Raw genomic sequence first — 23,608 nt, 5'->3', positions numbered from 1 at the left:
CCTCGTGGTTCCATCCCAAAGGGGGAAGAAATCACTTTAGCAAACGCTCAATCTGCCTAGTTGGTGGAATGAACTCCCTAACTGCATCAGAACAGCAGAGTCACTCGCTATTTTCAAGAAACGACTAAAAACTCAACTATTTACTCTCCACTTCACTTCCTAATCTGCAATTGCCTCACTGAATATCACACTAACTGTACCAAAAAAAAAAAATAAAATACTAACACTACTAATACTTCCCTTCTTAGACTTTACAGGCCTGAAACTTGCCTATAGCACTTATTCATTGTTGCTCTTAGTTGTGTAAATTGCTTCCTTGTCCTCATTTGTAAGTCGCTTTGGATAAAAGCGTCTGCTAAATGACTAAATGTAAATATTCTATACTGGACATTATTTTTGTTCAGTGACAAGACTTTTGTCTAAGCAAAGTCCTTACTGTCTTAATTAAATCCTTCAAAATCAAGGCTTGATCATATTTTATTTTGCTATAATAAGTGTAATCTAGAAGCCTTTGCCTCATATAAACCACTTCTGATAGCAAATGATCAACTAGAAGTCAGGTTATTATGTTCTGTTCCTTAAACTTGGACAGGCGACAAGACTTTAGTCAGGGAGTGTGTGTATGTGTGTGAGTGTGTGTCAGGCAGGGGTGAGTGGTCCAGCTCAGAGTGGAGCAGCTGTCAGTCAGGATTGATCAGCGGACACAAAGCTCTGCGTCACTGCACTCACCCAGCCCTTTAAATCTGTTTGATCTCATTTAGGTTAACACAGGCTAAACCTGCCTGCGCGCTACACCACTAACCCTGCTGCAGCACAGGACAGAGGCAAGCCCTAATACATCACCTATCACCTATATCCACATATACACTCATACACTCTTAACACACTCTAATTTTACAGTTCAAGTCTGAATTATTAGCCCCCTCTATATTTTCCCCCCCACAGTTTTCAACACATTTCTAAACATAATAGATTTAATAACTCATTTCTAATAGCTGATTTCTTTTATTCTTGTTATGATGACAGTAAATCATATTTGACTAGATACCAAGACAGTAGTATTCAGCTTAAAGTGACAATTAAAGGCTTAACTAGGGTAATTAGTTATTGTATAACGATGGTTTGTTCTGTAGACAATCGAAAAGAATGTTCTTAAAGGGGGCTAATAATATTGAACTTAAAATGGCTTTAAATAAATTAAAAACGGCTTATATTCTAGTCGAAATAAAACAAATAAGACTTTCTCCAGAAGAAAAAATATTATAGGAAATACTGTGAAAATTTCCTTGCTCTGTTAAACATGATTTGGGAAATATTTGAGAAATGCACTGGAGGGCCAATCATTTAACTTCAACTTTTTTATAGCAGAAGGTGGAATAATGATTTAACACAGAAAGCATTACATCACTTTAGAGGACGCGCAAATGAGACGGATGGAAACTCTCTTCTGTAATGACTTTGGTTTTGGTGTTCTCCCAAAACTAACGAAGCGTTAGCTGCTATTGTTAATGAGGTCAGTAGTCCAGTATGACACACTCCAGCTCTAATGTTTGTGTTTCTGCCTCATATGGTAAGCAGACGGTCCTATTTAGCGATTTTGACCATTTAAAACATGCATTCCTTCATTTTCTTTTCAGCTTAGTCCCTTCATTAATCTGGGGTCGCCACAGCGGAACGAACCACCAATTTATCCAGCATATGTTTTACACAGCGGATGCCCTTCCAGCTGCAACCCATCACTGAGAAACATCCATACACACTCATTCACACTCATACACTACGGCCAATTTAGCCTACCCAATTCACCTGTACCGTATCTCTTTGGACTGTGGGGGAAACCGGAGCACCTGGAGGAACCCACACTAACAGTGGGAGAACATGCAAACTCCACATAGAAACGCCAACTGACCCAGCTGAGGCTCAAACCAGCGACCTTCTTTTTGATTATGCTCTAATTAAAACATATCTAGGAAATCATCATTTGTCCTTCCAAACCCTGAACACTATGGCAAACTGCTTGAACATTTAAAACTATTATGGAGAAATCGCTTTCATAAGGAGTTTAAACACAGTTGTATGTCAGCAGATTGTGAATATAACCAGCCCATAAATATATTAAGTCTATTATTTATAATCACACTTGATAAAAACAGAAATACTCTGATTGACATTCTCCGTTTATATGGGTCATCAGAGGGGAAAGCACCGCCTGCTATTGACCATCTCTCCCTTATTGGCATAGGATGCCAGTCTCGTTTTTTAATCTGCCACTATGCTGACACACAGGGATGTGTAGCTCCGCCCTCTTCTGAAAAGAACACAATCTAATTTGAACTTAAAGTGATAGTCACCAAAATGGCGCATTTTGGATCAAATCAGGGTCAGATTCATAGAGTTCACTCATTCATTTTCTTTTTTGCTTAGTCCCTTTATTAATCAGGGGTCACCACAGCGGAATGAACCGCTAACTTATCCAGCATATGTTTTACGCAGCGGATGCCCTTCCAGCTGCAACCCATCAAAGGGAAACACCCATACACATACATTACGCACAGTTTAGCTTACCCAATTCACCTGTAACGCATGTCTTTGGACTTGATGGGGAAACCGGAGCACCCAAAGGAAACCCACACGAACACAGGGAGAACATGCAGACTCCACACAAAAATGCCAACTGAAATAACCAGGGCTTGAACCAGCGACCTTCTTGCTGTGAGGCGACAGTTATAAAACATTACTTGTCGCACATTATTTTGAGCTGAAACTTCACACACATGCTCTATATTCTGACCAATCAAATGCTCTCTAGTGTCTGACATGCCCTGCCCCCTTTAAGAGGCTATTACTGTGTGTGCTTGAGGTCAATCAGTCTGAGTGGCAGAGCTGTGATAATAACGAAACACTATTGGATGTACTTTTAAACGGGGAGGGGCTACTCTATGTCCAGCCCTCTTTTCATGTTTCAGTTAAATTTAAGTCACATCACGGGAATTTTAAGATACTATGGTATCTCCTGAAGGTGTCTGCAAAGTTTCAGTTCAAAACACCCATCAGATTATTTATTTTACCTTTCAAAATATTATATTTTCTGCACAATGTAGCTGTTTTTGTTGCTTGTGCATAGTTCTAGTGTTGCTTGTGCATAGTGCATAGTTGTTGCAATGCTAGTTCTACCTACACACCATTCTCATGTGCCTGTCAGAGTGTGTCTCCATCTGCATCAGATAAACAGCACTGTGACAGACATGAAGGAAGCAGATCTCATAATGTTTCTGAGAAATACTACAGTGAAACTATTACCAATGATTATTTTATGTATTTGTTGTGGAGTTAATTCAAGCCTTTCTGCAACGATGAGTCACACGCAATGCGTTTAACTTTGCACTGTTTTTGCGTGGTAAATGTGACAGAATACACGTTAATATCCACTGCTGTGTGGATATCCGTTATGTTAATCTAAAAAATAAACTTGATTTAACGTCCAAAGATTGAAGCGTCTTCTTTTATAATTGTACTGACATGTGACTGTGGTGATGATGACGGTGAAATCTCTGTAATTCATTACAAACAGTTTTAATTTACTAGAACGTCTATGTTAAGCTGCTTTGACCCAATCTACATTGTAAAAGCGCTAGAGAAATAAAGATGAATTGAATCGACTGAACATCTTTAATTAGAAATATATGTGTATAAAGATTTAACAGGGTCAGTGTAGTCAGTGAAAGTCCCCGTGGCTGGTGAAAAGGAGCTGGGTTTATCCTGTTCTCCAGCCGCTGCTCAGCAACACATGCTGATTTTTTTCTGAGAAGTCTCTTTCTGGCCTGCTCGGTAATGAATCGGATCTGGCGCTGGAGCAGAAACTACGCAGAGCGGCACGTGGCGGAGCCCCCATGAGCTCAGAGTCAGTGATGTCACTCGGCACGTTCTGGGCACGCTCAGAATACACTGCACTGAGAGCTGCTCATCAGTCAGATAATCCACACGCCTGCATACAGCGCTGACAAACCAGATCAGAGGGGGAAGAGCAGCTGGAGCTCCCGATACTACACAACACAACACACAACTACACTACAAACCAGACACTGCACAACGCTACACCACATACCAAACACTATATCCAGTTGAACTTAATCTTTGATTTGTTGCTTTGCTACTTTAAAAGTAAAACAGAAGAACTCGCTGTCTAAGGTTTTAACTGCAGCTAGGCATGGGCCGGTCTCAGATTCTGATGGTATGATTATCTTGAACAAATATATCACGGTTTTGCGGTATCACAGTATCCTGATTACTGCTCTAAAATATGTTCTTTTTAAATATCTGGATAAAAAACACTGTGAAAAAATTGGATTTATCCACCCTAAACATTTTTTTAAATTAGGACACTGAACGCTATATTTTTTTAAAGGAACATTTTGGGCTCTATTTTGACGGTCCATGCGCAGAGCGCAAAACGCAGGGCGCAAACGCTTTCAGGGCGTGTCAGAACGCGTTTTTGCTAATTTAAGGACGGGAAAATCTGCTTTGCGTCATGGCGTATGGGCTAAAAAGGTTGAGTTTATTTTCTTAATGAGTTATAGGTGTGTTTTGAGAATAAACCAATAAGAGTCTCATCTCCCATTCCCTTTAAGAGCCAGCTGCGTCGCGCCAAGAGCGCATTCGCTATTTACAGGATGCAAAGTAAGAAAAAGAAAAAATGAGCATTTCACAAGCAAACAGTTAACAGCTTTTTTAACAGAAAACTGTTAAACAGAGCATCTACTGCGTGAGAATGAGAGATAATAGATCTACTTTCACATTCGCTCTTGGATAGGGAAACCTTTACACACAGACATCAATTAGTCTATAAATAAATAATTTTGTTTGTTAAGCGCAAATATTTGTTTCAAAACTATTTCTAAATTCAGTTCTAATTTACAGCAAACGAATAAATGAACAATAATAACACAATGTGCTCAAAAACCTGAGTTATATCCTAAAACACATGCTGTGCCCCATATGGTCTAAAACCTGCAGGTGGGCAAATCTAAGCTTGTTTTTAATAAAACAAATATAAATATGGATATAATAAATAATACTGCTAATAATAATAACATTATACAAAAGCAAATTGTTATGAATGAACTGAAAAAGCCTCCCGAGATGAAGAAGAGATAAAAGCAGTGATTTTTCATATTTATGTAGGCTAGAAAATAATATGTTTTGTAATATTTTAATCCTTTATATTTATATCCTATATCTATTCTTATTATATCCTATATATATATATATCCTTAATATTTACATTTTTTAATATGTAAAGATATTTGCCTATTGCTCTCTTGTGTGTATTAAGCAGTGTGTAAGCGAGGCGCAACTCTGCGCTGGAGTTTAGACCGGGTTAGTTTTGGTCTGATGAAAAATCTATTATAGTTTCTCAAAATAGCAACGCGCCAGCGGTCCACCTCAGAACGCCTTCCTTTTTAGACCAGAACGCCTATGGGCGCACATATGAGCGCTAATGCATTTGCTATTTAAACAGCGTAGCGCAACGCCTCAAAACCACTCTTGTGCCAAGCTGAAACTACCAAAAGACTATTGCGCCGCGCCTTGCGCCACACTGCACCGGGTGTATGATAGGGCCCTTAAAATGTCAATAACACGTGGCTAAATAAAAAAAATAAATCTTGGTTGACTTCTGCTGTTTTCTTCTGGAGATAATTTTTACCCTATAATAAACTAAATTAAATAGTCTTAACACACATGAAAAACAAACAAACAAAAAAGTCACACGCAGTTGAAGTCACAATTATTAGCCCCCTTTATTTCTTTTCTTTTTTAAATATTTCCCAAATGATGTTTAACAGAGCAAGACATTTTTTTTCACAGTATGTCTGATAATATTTTTTCTTCTGGAGAAAGTCTTATTGTTTTTATTTCGGCTAGAATAAAAGCAGCTTTTTATTTTTTTTAAAAACATTTTAAGGTCAACATTATTAGCCCCTTTAAGCAATATTTTTTTTCGATAGTCTACAGAATAAACCATCATTATACAATAACTTGCCTAATTACCCTAACCTGCCTAGTTAACCTAATTTTAGCCTTTAAATGTCACTTTAAGCTGGATAGAGGTGTGCTAAAAATATCTAGTCAAATTTTATTTACTGTCATCATGGCACAGATAAAATAAATCAGTTATTAGAAATGAGTTATTAAAACTATTATGTTTAGAAATGCTTTGAAAAGAATCTTCTCTCCGTTAAACAGAAATTGGGGAAATGGGAGGAATGATATGAAAATGTTTGTGGTTTGAAAACCATGACTTTTCCAAACCGCGGTAAACCTTAAAACCAGTTATCGTCCCATGCCTACCTGCAGCAAAGTATTGGGGGGTAAAAGTGCTGGGGTTATCCTATTTGTCTAAAAGCCCGGTGCTAAAGAAAGCCCATCAGATTAAATCTGATATATCCCTTCCTCTTTTTGATTCATTTCAAATACCTCCCTCTTGATCTCGGTATAGGGTCCCTTTGGTAAGGACCAACAAATTTAAATTTTCATTTGTTCCTTGTGTGATCAATTTGCTGGATTTCAAACCGTACAGTATTTACTTTAAATTACTATAGTATTTTTGATGCTCTTTGTAGGCTTCTCTGGGCATCACTTTTCCTCTCTGACTAATAGAGATGAGTGCGTGATCATCATTCAGCTCACTGCGTGTCTGGCAGATGCTTGAACTGCCGGGTTGCGCTCATTACTGTATATTAGGACCCTTAACCGTCACGCACTTATTTCTGGAGGGGTCATCTCATGAGCTCGCTGAACCGAGAGTTTTTAATACTCTGATGACCGTAACGTATGCAAAGAGAGAGGTTTGTTGGAAAGGAAAGGACCGTCTGCTTAATCGAATCACACCAAACATCAAATTCATTAAGACGGGCTTGAGATGACTGCATGAGTGCAAATTTGACAAATGAAGAAGCGGTGACATCACTCAAGTCACGTCACTCCAGGCCAGATCTTCTGTGACCCCGACAACTGTAAAAACACTGAGTCAAGCGCTCGGCTAAAAGCAGACACAGACGGACACCAGGGTCGTGATTATCATATTAGATTTATGAAACATTAGTCATCCTGTCTGGAAAGAAACACTTTAGTTTAAAGGTCCTGTGAAATTAAATGGTTTTTAGATGTTAGTATCAGTATGTTTATATTTAGCATCTATATATAGATACATCTTTAAGATCATTTTGAATGAAATTTCAGATGTTTACCAGACAACACATTAAGGATTTTTAGTATTAGCCAGTGGAATATTTTTCACTTGACCCATTATAATTTAGTTATTTCTAAGCCACATTTTGTAAATAATGTCAAAACAGTTATATACATACATATTTACAGTTATATACAAGCATATACTGTATACACACACACACATATATATATATATATATATATATATATATATATATATATACATACACACACAGACAGACAGACAGACAGACAGACAGACAGACAGACAGACAGACAGACAGACAGACAGACAGACAGACAGACAGACAGACAGACAGACAGACAGACAGACAGACAGACAGACAGACAGACAGATAGATAGATAGATAGATAGATAGATAGATAGATAGATAGATAGATAGATAGATAGATAGATAGATAGATAGATACTCACCGGCCATTTTATTAGGTACAACTTACTAGTACTGGGTTGGACCCTCTTTTGCGTTCAGAACTGTCTTAATCTTTTGTGGTATAGATTCAACAAGGTTCTGGAAATATTCCTCAGAGATTTTGCTCCATATTGACATAATAGCATCACGCAGTTGCTGCAGATTTGTCGGTTGTACATCCATGATGCCAATCTCCCGTTCCACCACACGTGAATAAATGGTGAGAAAATGTCCATTAATAAGTGGACTGTCACTTTAATACAGCCAGAAAACAATCAAATTAAAAGCAATTTAATAAGAGGAAAAAAAGAGGGATAAATTATACCAGCAGATCACTTGACCAGGTCACAGAGCCATAGTTTTATCAAAATGAAGAGCAATTAAAGATGATTTGTCACATTTTTATGTTAAAATACTCATTCAAATCTCCAATTAACATGTGCCGACTGTAAGTGGAGGGCAATGTGTTTAACATACTAATGGCAGATCTGGAGACCTCCAGTAAAATAAAAAAAAAACTATAATAATAATTCCCAACATGAGGCCGAGCAAATGATGACGTACAGCGGAGGAAAAAGTATTGAACACGTCATGTTTTTTCTGGGATTAATATTTCTAAAGGAGCTGTTGATGTGGAAATGAACCAGATTTCGTGAAAAACCCAAACAATACAAACAAAAATAATACAAAACAAAGAAATCTGACAAATGATTTGTGTGTAAAAACAAAGAAATGACACAAGAAGAAAGAACTGAACTTCTGAAACGTATTTAATACTTTATATAAAAGGCTTTTTTAACGGTGGCAGCTTAAGGTGGAGAATGAAGTCACATGAACTGCTCAGCTGTGAGTTTTTCACAGACTTCAGCAGTGTCAAAATCTTGATGGTTCTGTGCGTCTCGTCTATCAAATCTGAGCTTTATTTTCTTATTTTCTAGTGGATTTGAGTTAGGCGATTGGTTGGGCCATTCTACAGCTTGATTTTCTTTCTCTGAAAGCATTTGAACTTCCTTGGCTGTATTTTAGATCATTGTCTTGCTGAAATGTCCAAATGTCTCTCAATTCATCTTCATCATCCTGCTAATGTAGATGTTGGACTGAAGCAGCATATATTCATTCACACTGAGAAAGGGTTGAGGGTTGCTGAAGAACTACCGAGAGATTTCAATTGCTGTCTGGGCTTTCACTGCCTTTCTACCCCTTCCTTTCTTCATGTGTTCAAAACTGTTTTTCCTGCATCATTTTATTTTATTAAGCATAACTTCATTTGTAAACTAATTCGATTTGTTTTCTTTGCATTTATAGATTTCTGTGGTTGTTTTCAACATCTTGTGAAAATGTCAAGTCAACAGCACCTTTAGAAACGTTTTCTGAGAAAAATGGTGACATGTAAATAATAATTTCCCCCGCTGTATGTTCATAAAAAGAGACGCAAAACAACTGCTGATGCTCACATTCAACTCTTTATTGCATGCCACTGCAAATATCTCCTCATTAACATGAAGCAAAAATAACTGAGGTATTCAAAGAACAAACAATTAAATTTTACTTTTTAAATCTATCGTCCCATTCATATTAGAATAATGTTTTAAAGGCATAGTTCACCCAAAAATGGAAATTTACTCACTACTTACCCACTCCAAGGTGCTTTAAAAACGTTTCTTGTTTCTGTTGAACAAATAAAGAAGATATTTTGAAGAATTTTGAAAACCGGTAACCATTGACAAATACCATTAAAGTTTATGGTTACCGATAACCATTGACGCCCCTTAGTAGGAAACCAGTAACCACCGACTTCAATAGTATTTCTTTTCCCTACTAGGGGTGTCAATGTTTACCAAATACCAAAAATTCTTCAAAATATCTTTCCCTGAAAAAAAAGAAGATATTTCGAAGAATTTTGGAAACCAACCATTGACAAAAACTACTGAAGTCAATGGTTATCTGTAATCCTTGACACCCTTTGGAGGAAATCAATAACCATTGACTTTAATAGTATTTGTTTTTTCTTCAAAATATCTTCTTTTCTTTTGCAGTTCAGCAGAAAAAAGAAGATATTTTGAAACATGTTGGAAACCAGCATCCATAGACAAATAATATTGAAGCTTATGGTTACCAATAACCATTGACACCCTTAGTAGGAAACCAGCAACCATTGACTTCAATAGTAGTAATTTGTTTTTCCTATAAAGGATGTCAATGGTTACCATAATTCTTCAATATATATATATATATATATATATATATATATATTATTTTTTGTAAACCAATTTGAGTACTGATTTTGGAAACTGGTTGTTGACACCCTCAGTATGAAACTGGTACCATTTACTTCAATAGTATTTGTTTTTCCTACTAGTGGTGTCAATGGTTATCGGTGTCCAAAATTCTCTTCCTGAAAAAAAAGGATATTTTGAAGAATTTTGGAAACCAGTAACCATTGACAAATACCACTGAAGTTTATGGTTACCGGTAACCATAGTATTTTTTATTTTTTTTAAATCAATTTGTGTACCAATTTTGGAAACCGGTAACCATTGACTCCCTTTGCAGGAAACTGGTAACCATTGACTTCAATAGTATTCATTTTTCCTACTAGAGCTGTCAATAGTTACTGGTTTCAAAAATTTCTTTTTCCTGCTGAAAAAACAAAACCCAAAAAAAAAAAAAAACAGATGACAAATACTACTGAAGTCAATAGTTACTGACTTCAATAGCAATTGTTTTTTCTACAAGTGGTGTCAATGGTTACCGGTTTCCAAAATTCTTGTTTAGAAAAAATAAAAAAAAAACATGATATTTTGAAGAATTTTTGAAACCATTGATTTCAATAGTATTTGTTATTCCTATAAGAGCAAAAATAATTTCGGAAACCGGTAACCATTGACAGCTATAGCAAGTCAAACAAATACTATGGAAGTCAATTGTTACCAGTTTCCCACATTTTTCAAAATATCTTCAAATCTGTTCAACAGAAGACGAAAAATCTCGAACACATATAGAACAAGTGAAGGACAGAATTGTCATTTTTGCGTGAACTATCCCTTTAACAACAACAAAAAACCTATTATTAGACCCAGCCCTAAATGAGAATGTTATGTTGATTGTGTGAGAAAGCAAATAAAAATGCATGTGTGTGAATCTCTCTTTTGTTGTTGTGGTGTTCTTTTAAATCAGCCCCTAAAACAGTCTTTTGCTTTGTATGGCTGATTACATTTTTCTATCTAGTCACAAACTTTCACAGCAGAGATCATTTCGTCAACAAAAATGGCTTTGACAAAGAATATTGACAGGTCTGTTGCCCTCAGATCTGTTTATTTAATAAAAGAGCCAGGCAATGCAGGAAATTATAAATTAACATATTTATTTTTTGACTACATTTTAGTCTTTTTATCTGTTTATCGTCAACAATAACCTTGTTCATTCATTAAATAAGCAGATCGGTGACCGCGTCTAGTGCAAATGACCTGTATGTGTTAAGCTATAAGCGAACGTTTTGCCACCTTATTTTCATTGACAAAATTAACACCGATTCGTAGCGATATGCGAGTTAAATCTGCAAAAAAACACACACTACCTGTGAGATGCAGATCATTAAACCACTGGATCATAAAAAAATAAAGAGAGAAACGATGCAGCAAACATATTTTGGCACATGTGGCGACTCTCCAGAGTTTCTCTTTCATATTCTCAAGAGGAAACAGCAGAGTTAAAGCAGTAGAGTTAAACGAGTGTGGCTAATGCAGAACAATGTTGGGAAACAGAACTCAGATTGACACAGATGAATACTGCTGTAATCCTAGGTGTAAGTGTGATGGTTACTGTGAGGGTTCAGTGTTTGTTCCAGGTCGGGGTGGCGACTGGGCCTTGATCTGACCTCTCCACCAGTATCAGCTCATCTGGGTTGTTAAATGCGTTGTAATGGATTAACAGGTCCTGAACGGCTCGTTCTTCAATCTATCATACAGATGAAAAAAAGGTCAACATAGGAAACAGACAGTTGAAGTCAGAATTATTAGACCCCCTGTATATTTTTTCCCTAATTTCTGTTTAACGGAGAGAAGATTTTTTCAACACATTTCTAAAACTCATAGTTTTAATAACTCATTTTAAATAACTCACTTCCTTTATCTTTTATATTTCAATATATTTCAAGAAACTAGTATTCAACATTTAAAGGCTTAACTAGGATAATTAGGCAGGTTAAATTTATTAGGCAATCATTGTATAATGATTAAATTTATTTATTTATTTTTTAAATAAAACTGCTTTTATTCTTGCAGAAATAAAACAAATAAGACTTTCTCTAGAAGAAAAAATATTATACTGTGAAAAATCCCTTGCTCCATCAAACATATTTTGGAAAATACTTGAAAAAGAAAAAAAGAAAAATCACAGGAGGGCGAATAATTCTGACTTCAACTGTACATTTGAAGACATCATTATTTGTTCTCATGTAATAATGAAAATAAAAATAAATAAATTAATAAATCAAATGAATAAAAAAAATAAAAGTTAAAAAAAAAATTATAAAAAAACTTAACTAAACAAATAAAAATAAAATAAATAATTAAATAATAATAAATACAATTAATAAATAAATAAATAAATTTAATAAATAAAAATAAATTTAATTAAAATAAAAAATAAATAAAAAAGTGAATAAAAAATAATTAAATAAAAATAAATTTAAAATCAAAGTAAAAATAAAATAATAAAAAGAATTTATTTAAAAAAATTAAATAAATAATAAATTACATTTTTTTTAAATACAACAAATTGATTAATTAATTAATACAATTAAATTAAAATAAAAACATTTAATAAAATAAAATAAATTAAATAAAAAAAAATAAAATTTAAATAAAACGTAAATAAATTAAATAAAAATAAATTACCTTAAAATAAGAAGAAATATGTAAATAAATCAAAGATAAAATAAATAAAAATAAAAAATATATATTTAAAAAATAAAACCAAAAATAAAATCAAATAAAATAAAAATAAATAAATAAATAAATATATATACAGTTGAAGTCAGAATTATTAGCCCCCTGTTTATTTTTTCCCCCAATTTCTGTTTAAAGGAGAGATTTTGATTAATTCAGCACATTACACCACTTTCTTAGTTTTAAGTCATCTGCCATGTCAAATGCCACACTATAGTTTTCTAATGATTTAGAGTAATTAAGTGTGTCAGATAACACAGGTGTGTCTGTTACCTGTATGAGTGCGAGTGGTTTGTCTCGGCTGCGGATCAGAGCTGCTTCCTGCTGTCTCTCCTCCTCCACAATAGAGGCAAATGTGGACATGGACGGCGGACTTCCAGCTGCCCGCAGCACCCAGGGGCTGATGGGAAAAACACAAGACGATCAGCTTTAGTGCTTAAGCAAGAAAAAAGTAAATAAATACACAAGTAAAAAAATTAAAAAACATATGAACAAGTCAATAAGCAAATAAGTAAATAAAAAGCAAATAAACAAGTAAAGAAGAAAATAAGTAGATAAATAAATGAATAGGTAAACAAAAATCATAAGTATATGAATGAGTAAATACATAAGAATCTAAATATAAATAAGCAAATCCGTAAGTAAAGTAAAACATAAAATAATATAGATAAATAAAAGCAAATAGGTAAATATTTATTTACCTAATTATTTACTTGTTTGCACACTTATATTCTTAAATATTTTACTTTTGTATTTATTTATTTGCCTATTTATTTACTTAAGTACATATTTCAAATCTTAAATATTTAATAGTACATACATTAATATTTTCTAAGTAAATAAATAAGCAAATAAATAAATACAAAAGTAAATATATAAGAATATAAATACAAGCAAATAAAAATATTTATATATTTATTTACATAATTATTTACTTATTTGCTTATTTATATTTTTATATATTTACTTATGTATTTGCCTATGTATTTATTTATTTATTTATTTGCCTATTTATTTAGTTAAGTAAATAATTTAAATATTAAATATTCAATAGTAATTATATAAATATTTACTAAATAAATACATACATAAGTAAATATATAAGAATATAAATAAATACAAGCAAATAAAAATATTTTTTTACCTAATTATTTACTTATATGTTTACTTATGTGTTTATTTATTTGCTTAATTAATTAAATAATTTAAATATTAAATATTCAATAATAAACATATACATTTTTACTAAGTAAATAAGCAAAAAAAAGTAAATATATAAGAATATAAATATAAGTAAATAAGTAAATTCTATATATTTTTTTAAAGTCAACGATAAAAATTTAAATCTGAAACTAAAGCAGCTGACTTCAAAACAGCGATGCGCAAGTGACTTTCTCTAGTGTGCTCAGCTAGAGCTCATAAACACAGATGACGTGGAGCCGCCGGGATGAGAGTGTTTGTGACAAAGTTTGCCCTTATCAATAGAGATTACAATCAGAGGCGGCCAGTAGAACTGATGATAAATATTCAGAGTGCTGGAGTCAGAAACATGAGGCTTTACGGCACACACACACACCTACAGAACAGAGCCGACAGAAAACACTCGCGCACACACTCAACATCACACCCTGAATCAGACAAACTGCTCCTGACACTGGCTTTGAGTAAATAAACAATGATCAAACCAGCTCAAGCAAGTTAAGACAACATGAGCACAGCTGTCATGAATGACCTACAGATGCTGATTTAGTAGCGCTAGTGGGGTTTATACTGGCAGAATTAAAAGAAAAGAAAATGAAAGTTGATGTTGAAGTTGGGTCAGTTTTATTATTCTGTATTTTTTGTCAGCTTGTTAAGCTGCAATGGATATTTTCTTATTATATTATTCTATGTGTACGTATAGTCATAAACACACTTGTTTGTAGAGCAAGTAGCTAGACCGTTTTCTGTTGTTTATTTTCCCGGGTCATTTCTCCAGTCGGCAACTGAATCAGAAGTTCTACAGCTAAATCGCAAAAGCGAGCGCACTTCAGCACTGAAGAATGAGGTTTTTTGAGCCTTGGATAGGTGTCACGGTGGCACAGTGGGTAGCATGATCAGTAAGATCATTTTTTATTTTAATTTTACTTGTTTCTTTTATTCTTGTTTATGTAAAGCACTTTGAATTGCCATTGTGTATGAAATGTGCTATATAAATAAACTTGCCTTGTCTTGCCTAAGAAGGTGACTGGTTCCGGTGGGTCAGTTGGCATTTCTGTTTAGAGCAGGGGTCAGCAATCTCGATCCTGGAGGGCCGGTGTCTATGCAGGGTTTAGCTCTAACTTGCCTCAACACACCTGCCTGGATGTTTCAAGTACACCTAGTAAGACCTTGATTAGAATGTTCAGGTGTGTTTGATTAGGGTTGGAGCTAACGTCTGCAGGCCCTCCAGGAACAAGTTTGGTGAGCTCTAGTTTAGAGTTTGCATATTCTCCTCGTGTTGGCGTGGGTTTCCTTCAGGTGCTCCGGTTTCCCCTTTAGTCCAAACATATGCGCTATAGGTGAATTGAATATGCTAAATTGTCCATAGTTATCTGTGTAAATGAGTGTGTATGGGTGTTTTCCAGTGTTGGGTTGCTGCTGGAAGGGCATCCGCTGCATAAAATATATGCTGAATAATTTGGCGGTTCATTCCGCTGTGGCGACCCATGATTAAAAAGAGACTGAGCCAAAAAGAAAATGAATGAATGAATGAATGAATAGTCTTGGATAAGTCGGTAACGCATGTGAATTTCACAGTACTTACAAACAACCCCATGACATCAATACCAGTGTACATAATTAAATGATTTTGTTATTTGCTCAGAAAAATTGTGACATTTATTTATTATTATTTTTCCCCACAAAAAGGTAATTTAGTTTTAACATTTTTTAATCATTTTAAGACTTAATATTAACATTTCTGTATCTTTTGTATATATATATATATATATATATATATATATATATATATATATATATATATATATATATATATATATATATATATATATATATATATATATTATTACTTGGGTTACAAACAGACTGCATGAATCTATGCTTAAATGACGCTTGAATTAAATGCTTTATGTTTTAATATTAATATTTTTTATTATGTTATAGTTATTTGTTTCAATATTTAATATTCGAAAGTGTCCATCCAATAAATTATGATTTTATATATATTAAACTTACTAATATTTTAAATATTACTGTGGGCTTCATTCATCCATTTTCTTTTTGGCTGAGTCCCTTTATTAATCTGAGGTCGCCACAGCGGAATGAACCACCAACTTATCCAGCATATGTTAAACGCAGCAAATGCTCTTCCAGCTGCAATCCATCCCTGGGAAACATTCACACACATACACTACGGACAATTAAGCCTACCCAATTCACCTATAGCACATGTCTTTGGACTTGTGGGGAAAACCGGAGCATCAAGACGAAACCAAAGCGAACACGGGGAGAACATGCAAACTCCACACAGAAATGCCAACTGACCCAGCTGAGGCTTGAACCAGCGACTTTATGGCTAAGAGACGGCAGCGCGTCGTTTCTTGGCTTTCAATTTAAAATTTTATTCTAATGTTTTGAAGGTTAGTAGGGGGCTTTTTTGTACTTTAGGATCTAAATGGAACCCTGATTTTTTTCTCTGAGTGTAAAATTGAGGTTTAAATGAAAATAAAAAAATACCTGCTTTGAAAAAAAAAATAGATAAATAAATACACATATAAATAAATACAAAAGAAATAAATTAAAAAATTAAATAAATTAAATTATAAAAATATATAAACAGGCAAAACAAATAATGACGCAGTGGTTACGTTTGTTTATTTAATAAGACACTAGGAAACAGCTAAAGGAACTACACCTGCCGCAGGTTCAAAAACATCTCATTTTACAACACAGAGCAAAACAGAACCCCTGATCCACAGTCTCCAACACAGCAATGATGCACGGAGACAGACTGTAACATACATGCACACAAATAGCCCCCACTGACTCCAGCAGCTCATCATGATGCTGTTCACTCATACTGAAGCGTAACAGCGCCATCTAAAGGAGCAGACAAATCCTAAGCATCACAGAGAAGAGGCTACTTGCTCACATTCAAAAATCTACCAAAGATGACATTTATGTCATTAAAGATGCCGGCTGTTCAGAAAAGAGCTTACTTCACATAAATGCCACACACCACATGCTTCACCAAGAAAGAAAGCAATCCCAGAATACACTTTAAAGACAAGAAATTAAAACTCTGGGCTGAAAATTTAATTCTGCATGCACACGGCCAAATGCAAAAACCAATTGCTTTGAAATAAATATTTAAGTATTAAAGTAAATTTAAAAACTTCCTACATTTAACAATTAATATAATTAAAATAAAAATTTCTGATTTAATTTTATTAAAAATTTACTAATTTTATTAAAATATACTCATTTTATTAACTGTGAACGAGTCAAGAGGCTTCATCTGATTAACCAGTGTTGCCATGACGACACAGTAGCACTATTGCAAGCAGCAGGAACTAGTATACTACATACAAAAATTTCCTGTCGGTGCTTGATGTGAGCAAACTTTGCTTTTCCGTTAGCATGTCAGATAACAAATCTAAAATAAAACTATATACAATATAGCGGCTCACAGATACTAAAATGAAGACATTTTTAAAATATTGTTATTATTTATTTTATTTATAGCCTTTTCATCAGCTTCCGCTCTGGAACAGCAGTCTTTATCTGATGACGTCAGTTTGACGGATTGGGCAAAATATGCTAAGCCATGCACCTTCCACCATTAGTTTGCTGCAAGTGAAAGAGCAGTAAGAGTGCAAAAAAAAAAAAAAGCCACACTACCTACTCAATATTCCAATACAGTTCGAAAGACAACATCATAAGAAATCAATAAGAAAAATAACAATAAGTAACTAAGCAAAAAATAAATAAGTTAATAAATGTATGACTACGTAAATAAGCAAATAAATAAAAAGTAAATATATTAATAAGTAAATAAATATGCAAAGTAAATAAGCTAATAAATAAAAAGTAAATAAATATATTAATAAGTAAATAAATATGCAAAGTAAATAAGCAAAAACACAAGCAAATAAATGTTTGAATAAGCAAATAACTAAGTAAATAAATATATGAATAAGTACATAAGTGTATGAATAATTAATTAAACATACAAAGTAAAAAAGTAAATACATAAGCAAATAATAAGTAAACCAATAAGTAAATAAGTAGGCAAGTAAAAAAGTAAGCAATAAGTAAAAAGTAAATAAGTAAATAAATATAGGAATAAGTAAATAAGCAAATAAAAAGTAAACAAATATAGGAATAAGTAAATAAATAAGCAAGTAAATAAATAAATAATAAGTTAATAAGTATAAGTAATTATGCAAAGAAGTAAATAAGTAAACACATAAGGAAATAAATAACCAAATAAGTAAATTGTGAAAGAGTAAGAGTGCAAAGATTAAGCCCCGCCCCCAACTCAATATTCCAATGCAGTTGGAAACACATCATTATAGTGTAATTAAAGTCTGCAGCAACCTCAGGTTTTGAAGTTTGGCCAGAAAATAGCAGAAATTAGCCAATCAGATTCAATCTTTGACTCTGTGAAAGTGTTCTGAGTGCAGTGAATTGCATTAATCAGACACTGAATAATGAACGTGATGTTTCTCACCCTGCTGGTTTTTCCGGGTCACTATTCTCAGCACATTTGAACGTCACTCTTTTGGCACTTGACAATGCTGGTCCTGCAGCCACTGGAGAAACGGGGGGTGCTTTTCCACGTCGCTCCTCCTCTGCTAAAAGATCCCGGAAGGAGCAGGAGGAGAGCGATGGCTGGACCGCTGTCGACCTGAAAACAGTCAAATAAAGCTAAATGTCTTATGTATTACGTCATAATTATAGGTAAAAAATACAAACTGCTTGTTGAATATTAGCAATATATTGTAATATATTTAAAATACCTATAAGGTATTAGAGGAAATAATAATAAAAGGAAAAAAAACATTTGTTACATGAAATGGATAACATCATATGCTTAAAAAAAAAAAAAAAAAAAAGTTAAATGATGTCCTGAAACCCAAATAATAATAATAATAATAATAATAATAATAATATTAACAATTATTATTACTATTATTATTATATTATTAATTGTTTAATTATGTGCTAAAACCCAAATAATAATAATAATAATAATAATAATAATAATAATAATAATAATAGTAAATTATTATTATTATTATTACTATTATTATTATTATTATTATATTATTAATTGTTTAATTATGTGCTAAAACCCAAATAATAATAATAATAATAATAATAATAATAATATAATAGTAAATTATTATTATTATTATTATTATTATTATTATTATATTAATTGTTTAATTATGTGCTAAACCCAAATAATAATAATAATAATAATAATAAAAAAAATTAATATTATAATAATTGTTTAATTATGTGCTGAAACCAATTTTATTATTATGAATATTATTATAAACATCAAATTACAAAAACTAAGAAAAATATCAACATGAGATTTTAAAATAATAATTAAAAAAAATGTTACACTTTAAACTATTTGCTTACATACCATACTTGGATCAAACTATATTTTTAATGCATAGTGCATTATGATTTTATCTTAATTCTTAAATGCATTAAGTAATATTGTGCATTAATAATTATCTGTATTTGGCATGGAACTAATAATGTTACCAAAATATCACTACAAGGTTTAGAAGATGCTAGAACATTTAGCATTAATACCAATTGGAAAGAGAGGAAATGGTCAAATCTCTCACCAGGTTTTCACAGGTTTGATGGGCGCAGCAGGCGGTGGTGATTTGGCAGAGACGCTCTCAGTGCTGCCCTCTCTGGACGCCTGAGCCAACATCTTCCTCTGCTTCTGGGACAGTTTACTGGGAATGATGGAGATCTTGCTGCTGCTGCTCGATCTGGAGTTCATGCAAACAATATGTAGAGAAAAAGAGCGGGGGGAAAATAGATAGATATTAAAGTTTACTTTCAACAGGCTTTCTTAAGCCACCATAGATTATTTAGTTTGAAAAAGTATCAAGTTGGTCAAAACCAACATAAATTAAAAAGCATGTTACATTATATTATAACGCATGGATTAGCATATTGTAACACAATTCTGTTGTTAGCGTGTTTCCAACATGAGTCTACATGATTTTAATATAAATAAGCATTGTTAGCATGATTCCAGCATGAATTAGCATGTTGTTAGCATGCTAATTCACGCTAGAATCATGTTTACTATGGTTACACATGAATTAATCTCCAGTTTTTAAACAGGCTATGGATTAAAGCTAACAATATTGTAAATAATGTTTAATTCCACTTCATTAGCTTGAATTATGGAATCATAACCGTTGGATTATGAATCTAACATGAATTAGCATGTTTCTAACATGAATTGACATGTTGTTAGCATGTTTCTAGCTTGAATTAACTTATTGCTAAGATGTTCTGGCAAGAATTAGCATGTTGTTAGCATGTTTCTCCAGTCTTTAGACAGGCTGTCAATTCAAGCTAATAATATTGTACAAAATGTTTAACTTCACTTCATTAGACCTTCATTAGCATGTTGTTAGCATGATACCAACATGAACTAGTATGTTGTAAGCATGTTTCTAGATTGAATTATCTAGTTGCAAGGATGTTTCTGGGATGAATTAGCATGTTGTTAGCATGTTTCTCAAGTCTTTTAACGGGCTGTTAATTAAAACTAATAATATTGTACAGAATGCTTAATTTCACTCCATTAGACCCTCATTAGCATGCTGTTAGCATGATTCCAACATGAATTAGCATGTTGTTAGCATGATTCCAACTTGAATTAGCATGTTGTTAGCATGTTACTCCAGTCTTTAGACAGGCTGTCAATCAAATTAATAATATTGTAAATAATGTTTAATTTTACTTCATTAGACCTCATCAGCATGTTGTTAGTATGATTACAACGTGAATTAGCATGTTGTTACCATGTTTACAGTTTGAATTAACTAGTTGCTAGGATGTTTCTGACATAAATTAGCATGTTGTTAGCATGTTTCTCAAGTCTTTAAACAGGCTGTCAATTCAAGCTAATAATATTGTACAGAATGCTAAATTTCACTTCATTCAACTTTCATTAGCATGTTGTTAGCATGATTCCAACAAGAATTAGCATGTTGTTAGCATGATGCTAGCTTGAATTAACTTGTTGCTAGGATGTTCTGGCATGAATTAGCATGTTGTTAGCAGTTTCTAATTTGAATAAACATCCTTTTCCAGTGATGGGTTGTAGCTGGAAGGGCATTCGCTGCAATAAACGTGCTGGATAAGTTGGCGGTTCATTCCGCTGTGGCGATCCCTGATTAATAAAGAGACTTAGCCGAAAAGACAATTAAATAGACCTTCATTAGCACGTTGTTAGCATGATTCCAACAGGAGTTAGCTTGTTGTTAGCATGTTTCCAGTTTGAACTAGCATGCTGTTAGCATGTTTCTAGCAAGAATTAACATGTTGCTAGAATGTTTCTAGCATGAATTAGCATGTTGCTAGCATGTTTCAAATGATTCCGTGTAAACTATCATGACTAACACGTGTCATAATAACACAATATGAGAAGATTTCCGCAATAAGCAGTTTAGCTGTCTGAACCAGACACATGACAGATTTGGGTTTGCAGTCACAGCTCTGATGTTCATGCAATATTTACGAATAACTCATAGCCCCCTCATCAACTATTCCCCACTAACCCGCTGATGGCTTTAGGAGTGGCGCCCAGATTCAGAGAGTTCGCCTCCATCTCCATGATGGCCCTGAGGTCCAGGACAGGAGCTGGTCTGGAGACACAGAAACATTCAGAATAACAGCGAAACAGAGAGGGAGTCTCTGCTTCTTGCTGTGAGAGAGAAGTTCAGTCACCTGGCTTTGACCGTAGGGATGTGTTCAGGAGTGGAAGACTGGACAGGCACAGGGCCGTTCTTCAAAACAGGGGTTCCCGGAGGAGTCTTCAGTCCTGCCGGTCCACGTCTCTCATCCTGCCAACATGAATACATAGAGTTCAAGTTTGTTTAATACAGGGGTTTTCAACTGGTTTGGCCATGGCACCCACATTTTTACATGGTCATCAAGCCGCGACCCAAATTTTTAGGAATTATAATATGATTTTAGGAATTATAATTCATTTGTATTTAATTGTTAACATACACAACTAGTGACAGATAAATTTTGAGAAAATCACCAAGACTTACAAATAAACAATATTTTATTGCTCTCATTTAACAAAATGTATCAAATTATAGAAATATTACAGAGTAAAAATGTCAAATACTGTAAACAGTGGTTAGTGTACGGAAAAGTTCAGTTACCATTAACTAAACTGAACTGTTTATAAAACATTAACACTGATCTGGTTGAACTGAACAGAAACCAGCAAACTGAAGTAAAATTATTAAAATAATCATAACCATTTTATAATAATCAGCAGTTATTTGCTGTTCTGCTTTTGTGTGGGCTTTCTTGGCCTTTGCTACACGGTGAGCACAGTAAGATGTACTTGTACTAGTTTTGAACATGAATATGTTCGGCACTTTTGTGATGCCCTCAGCTACTAGAGTCGTCTTAGAAAATAACCCACTGGTTTTTCCTTGCAACTGGGATGTTTGGTTTCTAAATGTCGTTTTAATTTAAGTTTCATTTCTCTCGTGAAAGCACCTCACTACATATGACACACTGAGGTTTAAAGCCTTTTTGTCGTGAAAATATTTAAATCCACACTTTACATATTCGGGGTCGTACTTGCGCTGGAATTTCACATGTCAAAAGGGTATATGCGGAGCTAACGTTAGTGTTGTTCCCATACTGATAAACTTCCGGTGACCTGTTATTGTGAACTTTTTTTCCCATTTTATACGGTTCCTTTTACATCATCGATGTTGTAACGTCATTAAAATACATTCATTTAGTTGCTCAAGCGTAAAACGAGAAAAAAAGCCATTTACTCGTACACGCCCCTCAGAATCAGCAGGCTAGCGCAGAAGCTCCATTAAATATACTGGGGTAAAATAAATGCTCATATTATAAAGACATGGTGGGGGAAATGTAATTTAATGCAGTGCTTCTTGTACAATCTGAGGCCCACTTTATATCGGATATCACTCAGCCAGTGGAGATCGCTGATTTTTAAAGAAAACAGACCTTAAACTCGCCGGTTTTTGCATTGCAGTTCGCCAAAAGCGCTTAACCAAGGTTACTGGCAAATAAAAAAAGTCCCACTTAGCATGCTTCGGCACGCGCATTTCAAAATAAAAGTCCGATATAAGTAAAATAAGTTAAATAATAAACTTTTGTTGTTTTTTTGATCACACACTCCGCGACCCACTCAAAATGTTCCCGCGACCCACCAGTTGAGAAACACTGGTTTAATACACTACCTGAAAAAAGGCTTGTCATTGATCCCAGTTGTAAGAGCAACAAATAATAACTTGACTTCTAGTTGATCATTTGGAAGAGGTAGATTTTTCCCATGAATCATCTGTTGAACAGCATCTCAATCATCACTAATACTGCAGAAGAATTACTGGAACCAGCATGGACTGCCCATTACATTACAAACCACAGGAGAGGGACAATTCTCCAGCAGGATAGCGCTCTTTCTCATACTTCAGCCTCCACATCAAAGCTCCTGAAAGCAAAGAAGGTCAAGGTGCTCCAGGATTGGCCAGCCCAGTCACTAAACATGAACATTATTGAGCATGTCTGGGGTAAGATGAAGGAGGAGGCATTGAAGATGAATGCAAAGAATCTTGAAAGTCCTGCAAGAACGCTTTCTTTGCTATTCCAGATGACTTTATTAATCAGTGATTTGAGTCATTGCAGAGATGTATGGATGCAGTCCTCCAAGCTCATGATGGAGTCAGACACAATATTCATTCT

At 34.0% G+C, this 23,608-nt stretch overlaps 1 protein-coding gene across 1 annotated transcript in view; it reads right to left on the bottom strand.

The window, feature by feature from the left end:
* Nucleotides 1-9,108: 9,108 nt before the first annotated feature.
* ibtk (inhibitor of Bruton agammaglobulinemia tyrosine kinase) overlaps nt 9,109-23,608 on the bottom strand; it is a 60,543-nt gene continuing 46,043 nt past the window's right edge. The window contains exons 23-29 of the mRNA XM_005157859.6: nt 21,596-21,711; nt 21,427-21,513; nt 19,465-19,617; nt 18,327-18,503; nt 12,887-13,013; nt 9,944-11,621; nt 9,109-9,797 (exon numbers count right to left, since the gene is read on the bottom strand). Coding sequence (XP_005157916.2) covers nt 11,496-11,621; nt 12,887-13,013; nt 18,327-18,503; nt 19,465-19,617; nt 21,427-21,513; nt 21,596-21,711 — 786 coding nt within the window. The 3' untranslated portion in view covers nt 9,109-9,797; nt 9,944-11,495. The remainder of the gene's footprint in view (nt 9,798-9,943; nt 11,622-12,886; nt 13,014-18,326; nt 18,504-19,464; nt 19,618-21,426; nt 21,514-21,595; nt 21,712-23,608) is intronic.

The sequence above is a fragment of the Danio rerio genome, chromosome 16 (assembly GCF_049306965.1).
Source record: "Danio rerio strain Tuebingen ecotype United States chromosome 16, GRCz12tu, whole genome shotgun sequence".
In the NCBI taxonomy this organism is placed as follows: Eukaryota; Metazoa; Chordata; class Actinopteri; order Cypriniformes; family Danionidae; genus Danio; species Danio rerio.
Note: the sequence above shows the minus strand (reverse complement) of the source record. Positions and strands in the feature narration are given on the sequence as shown.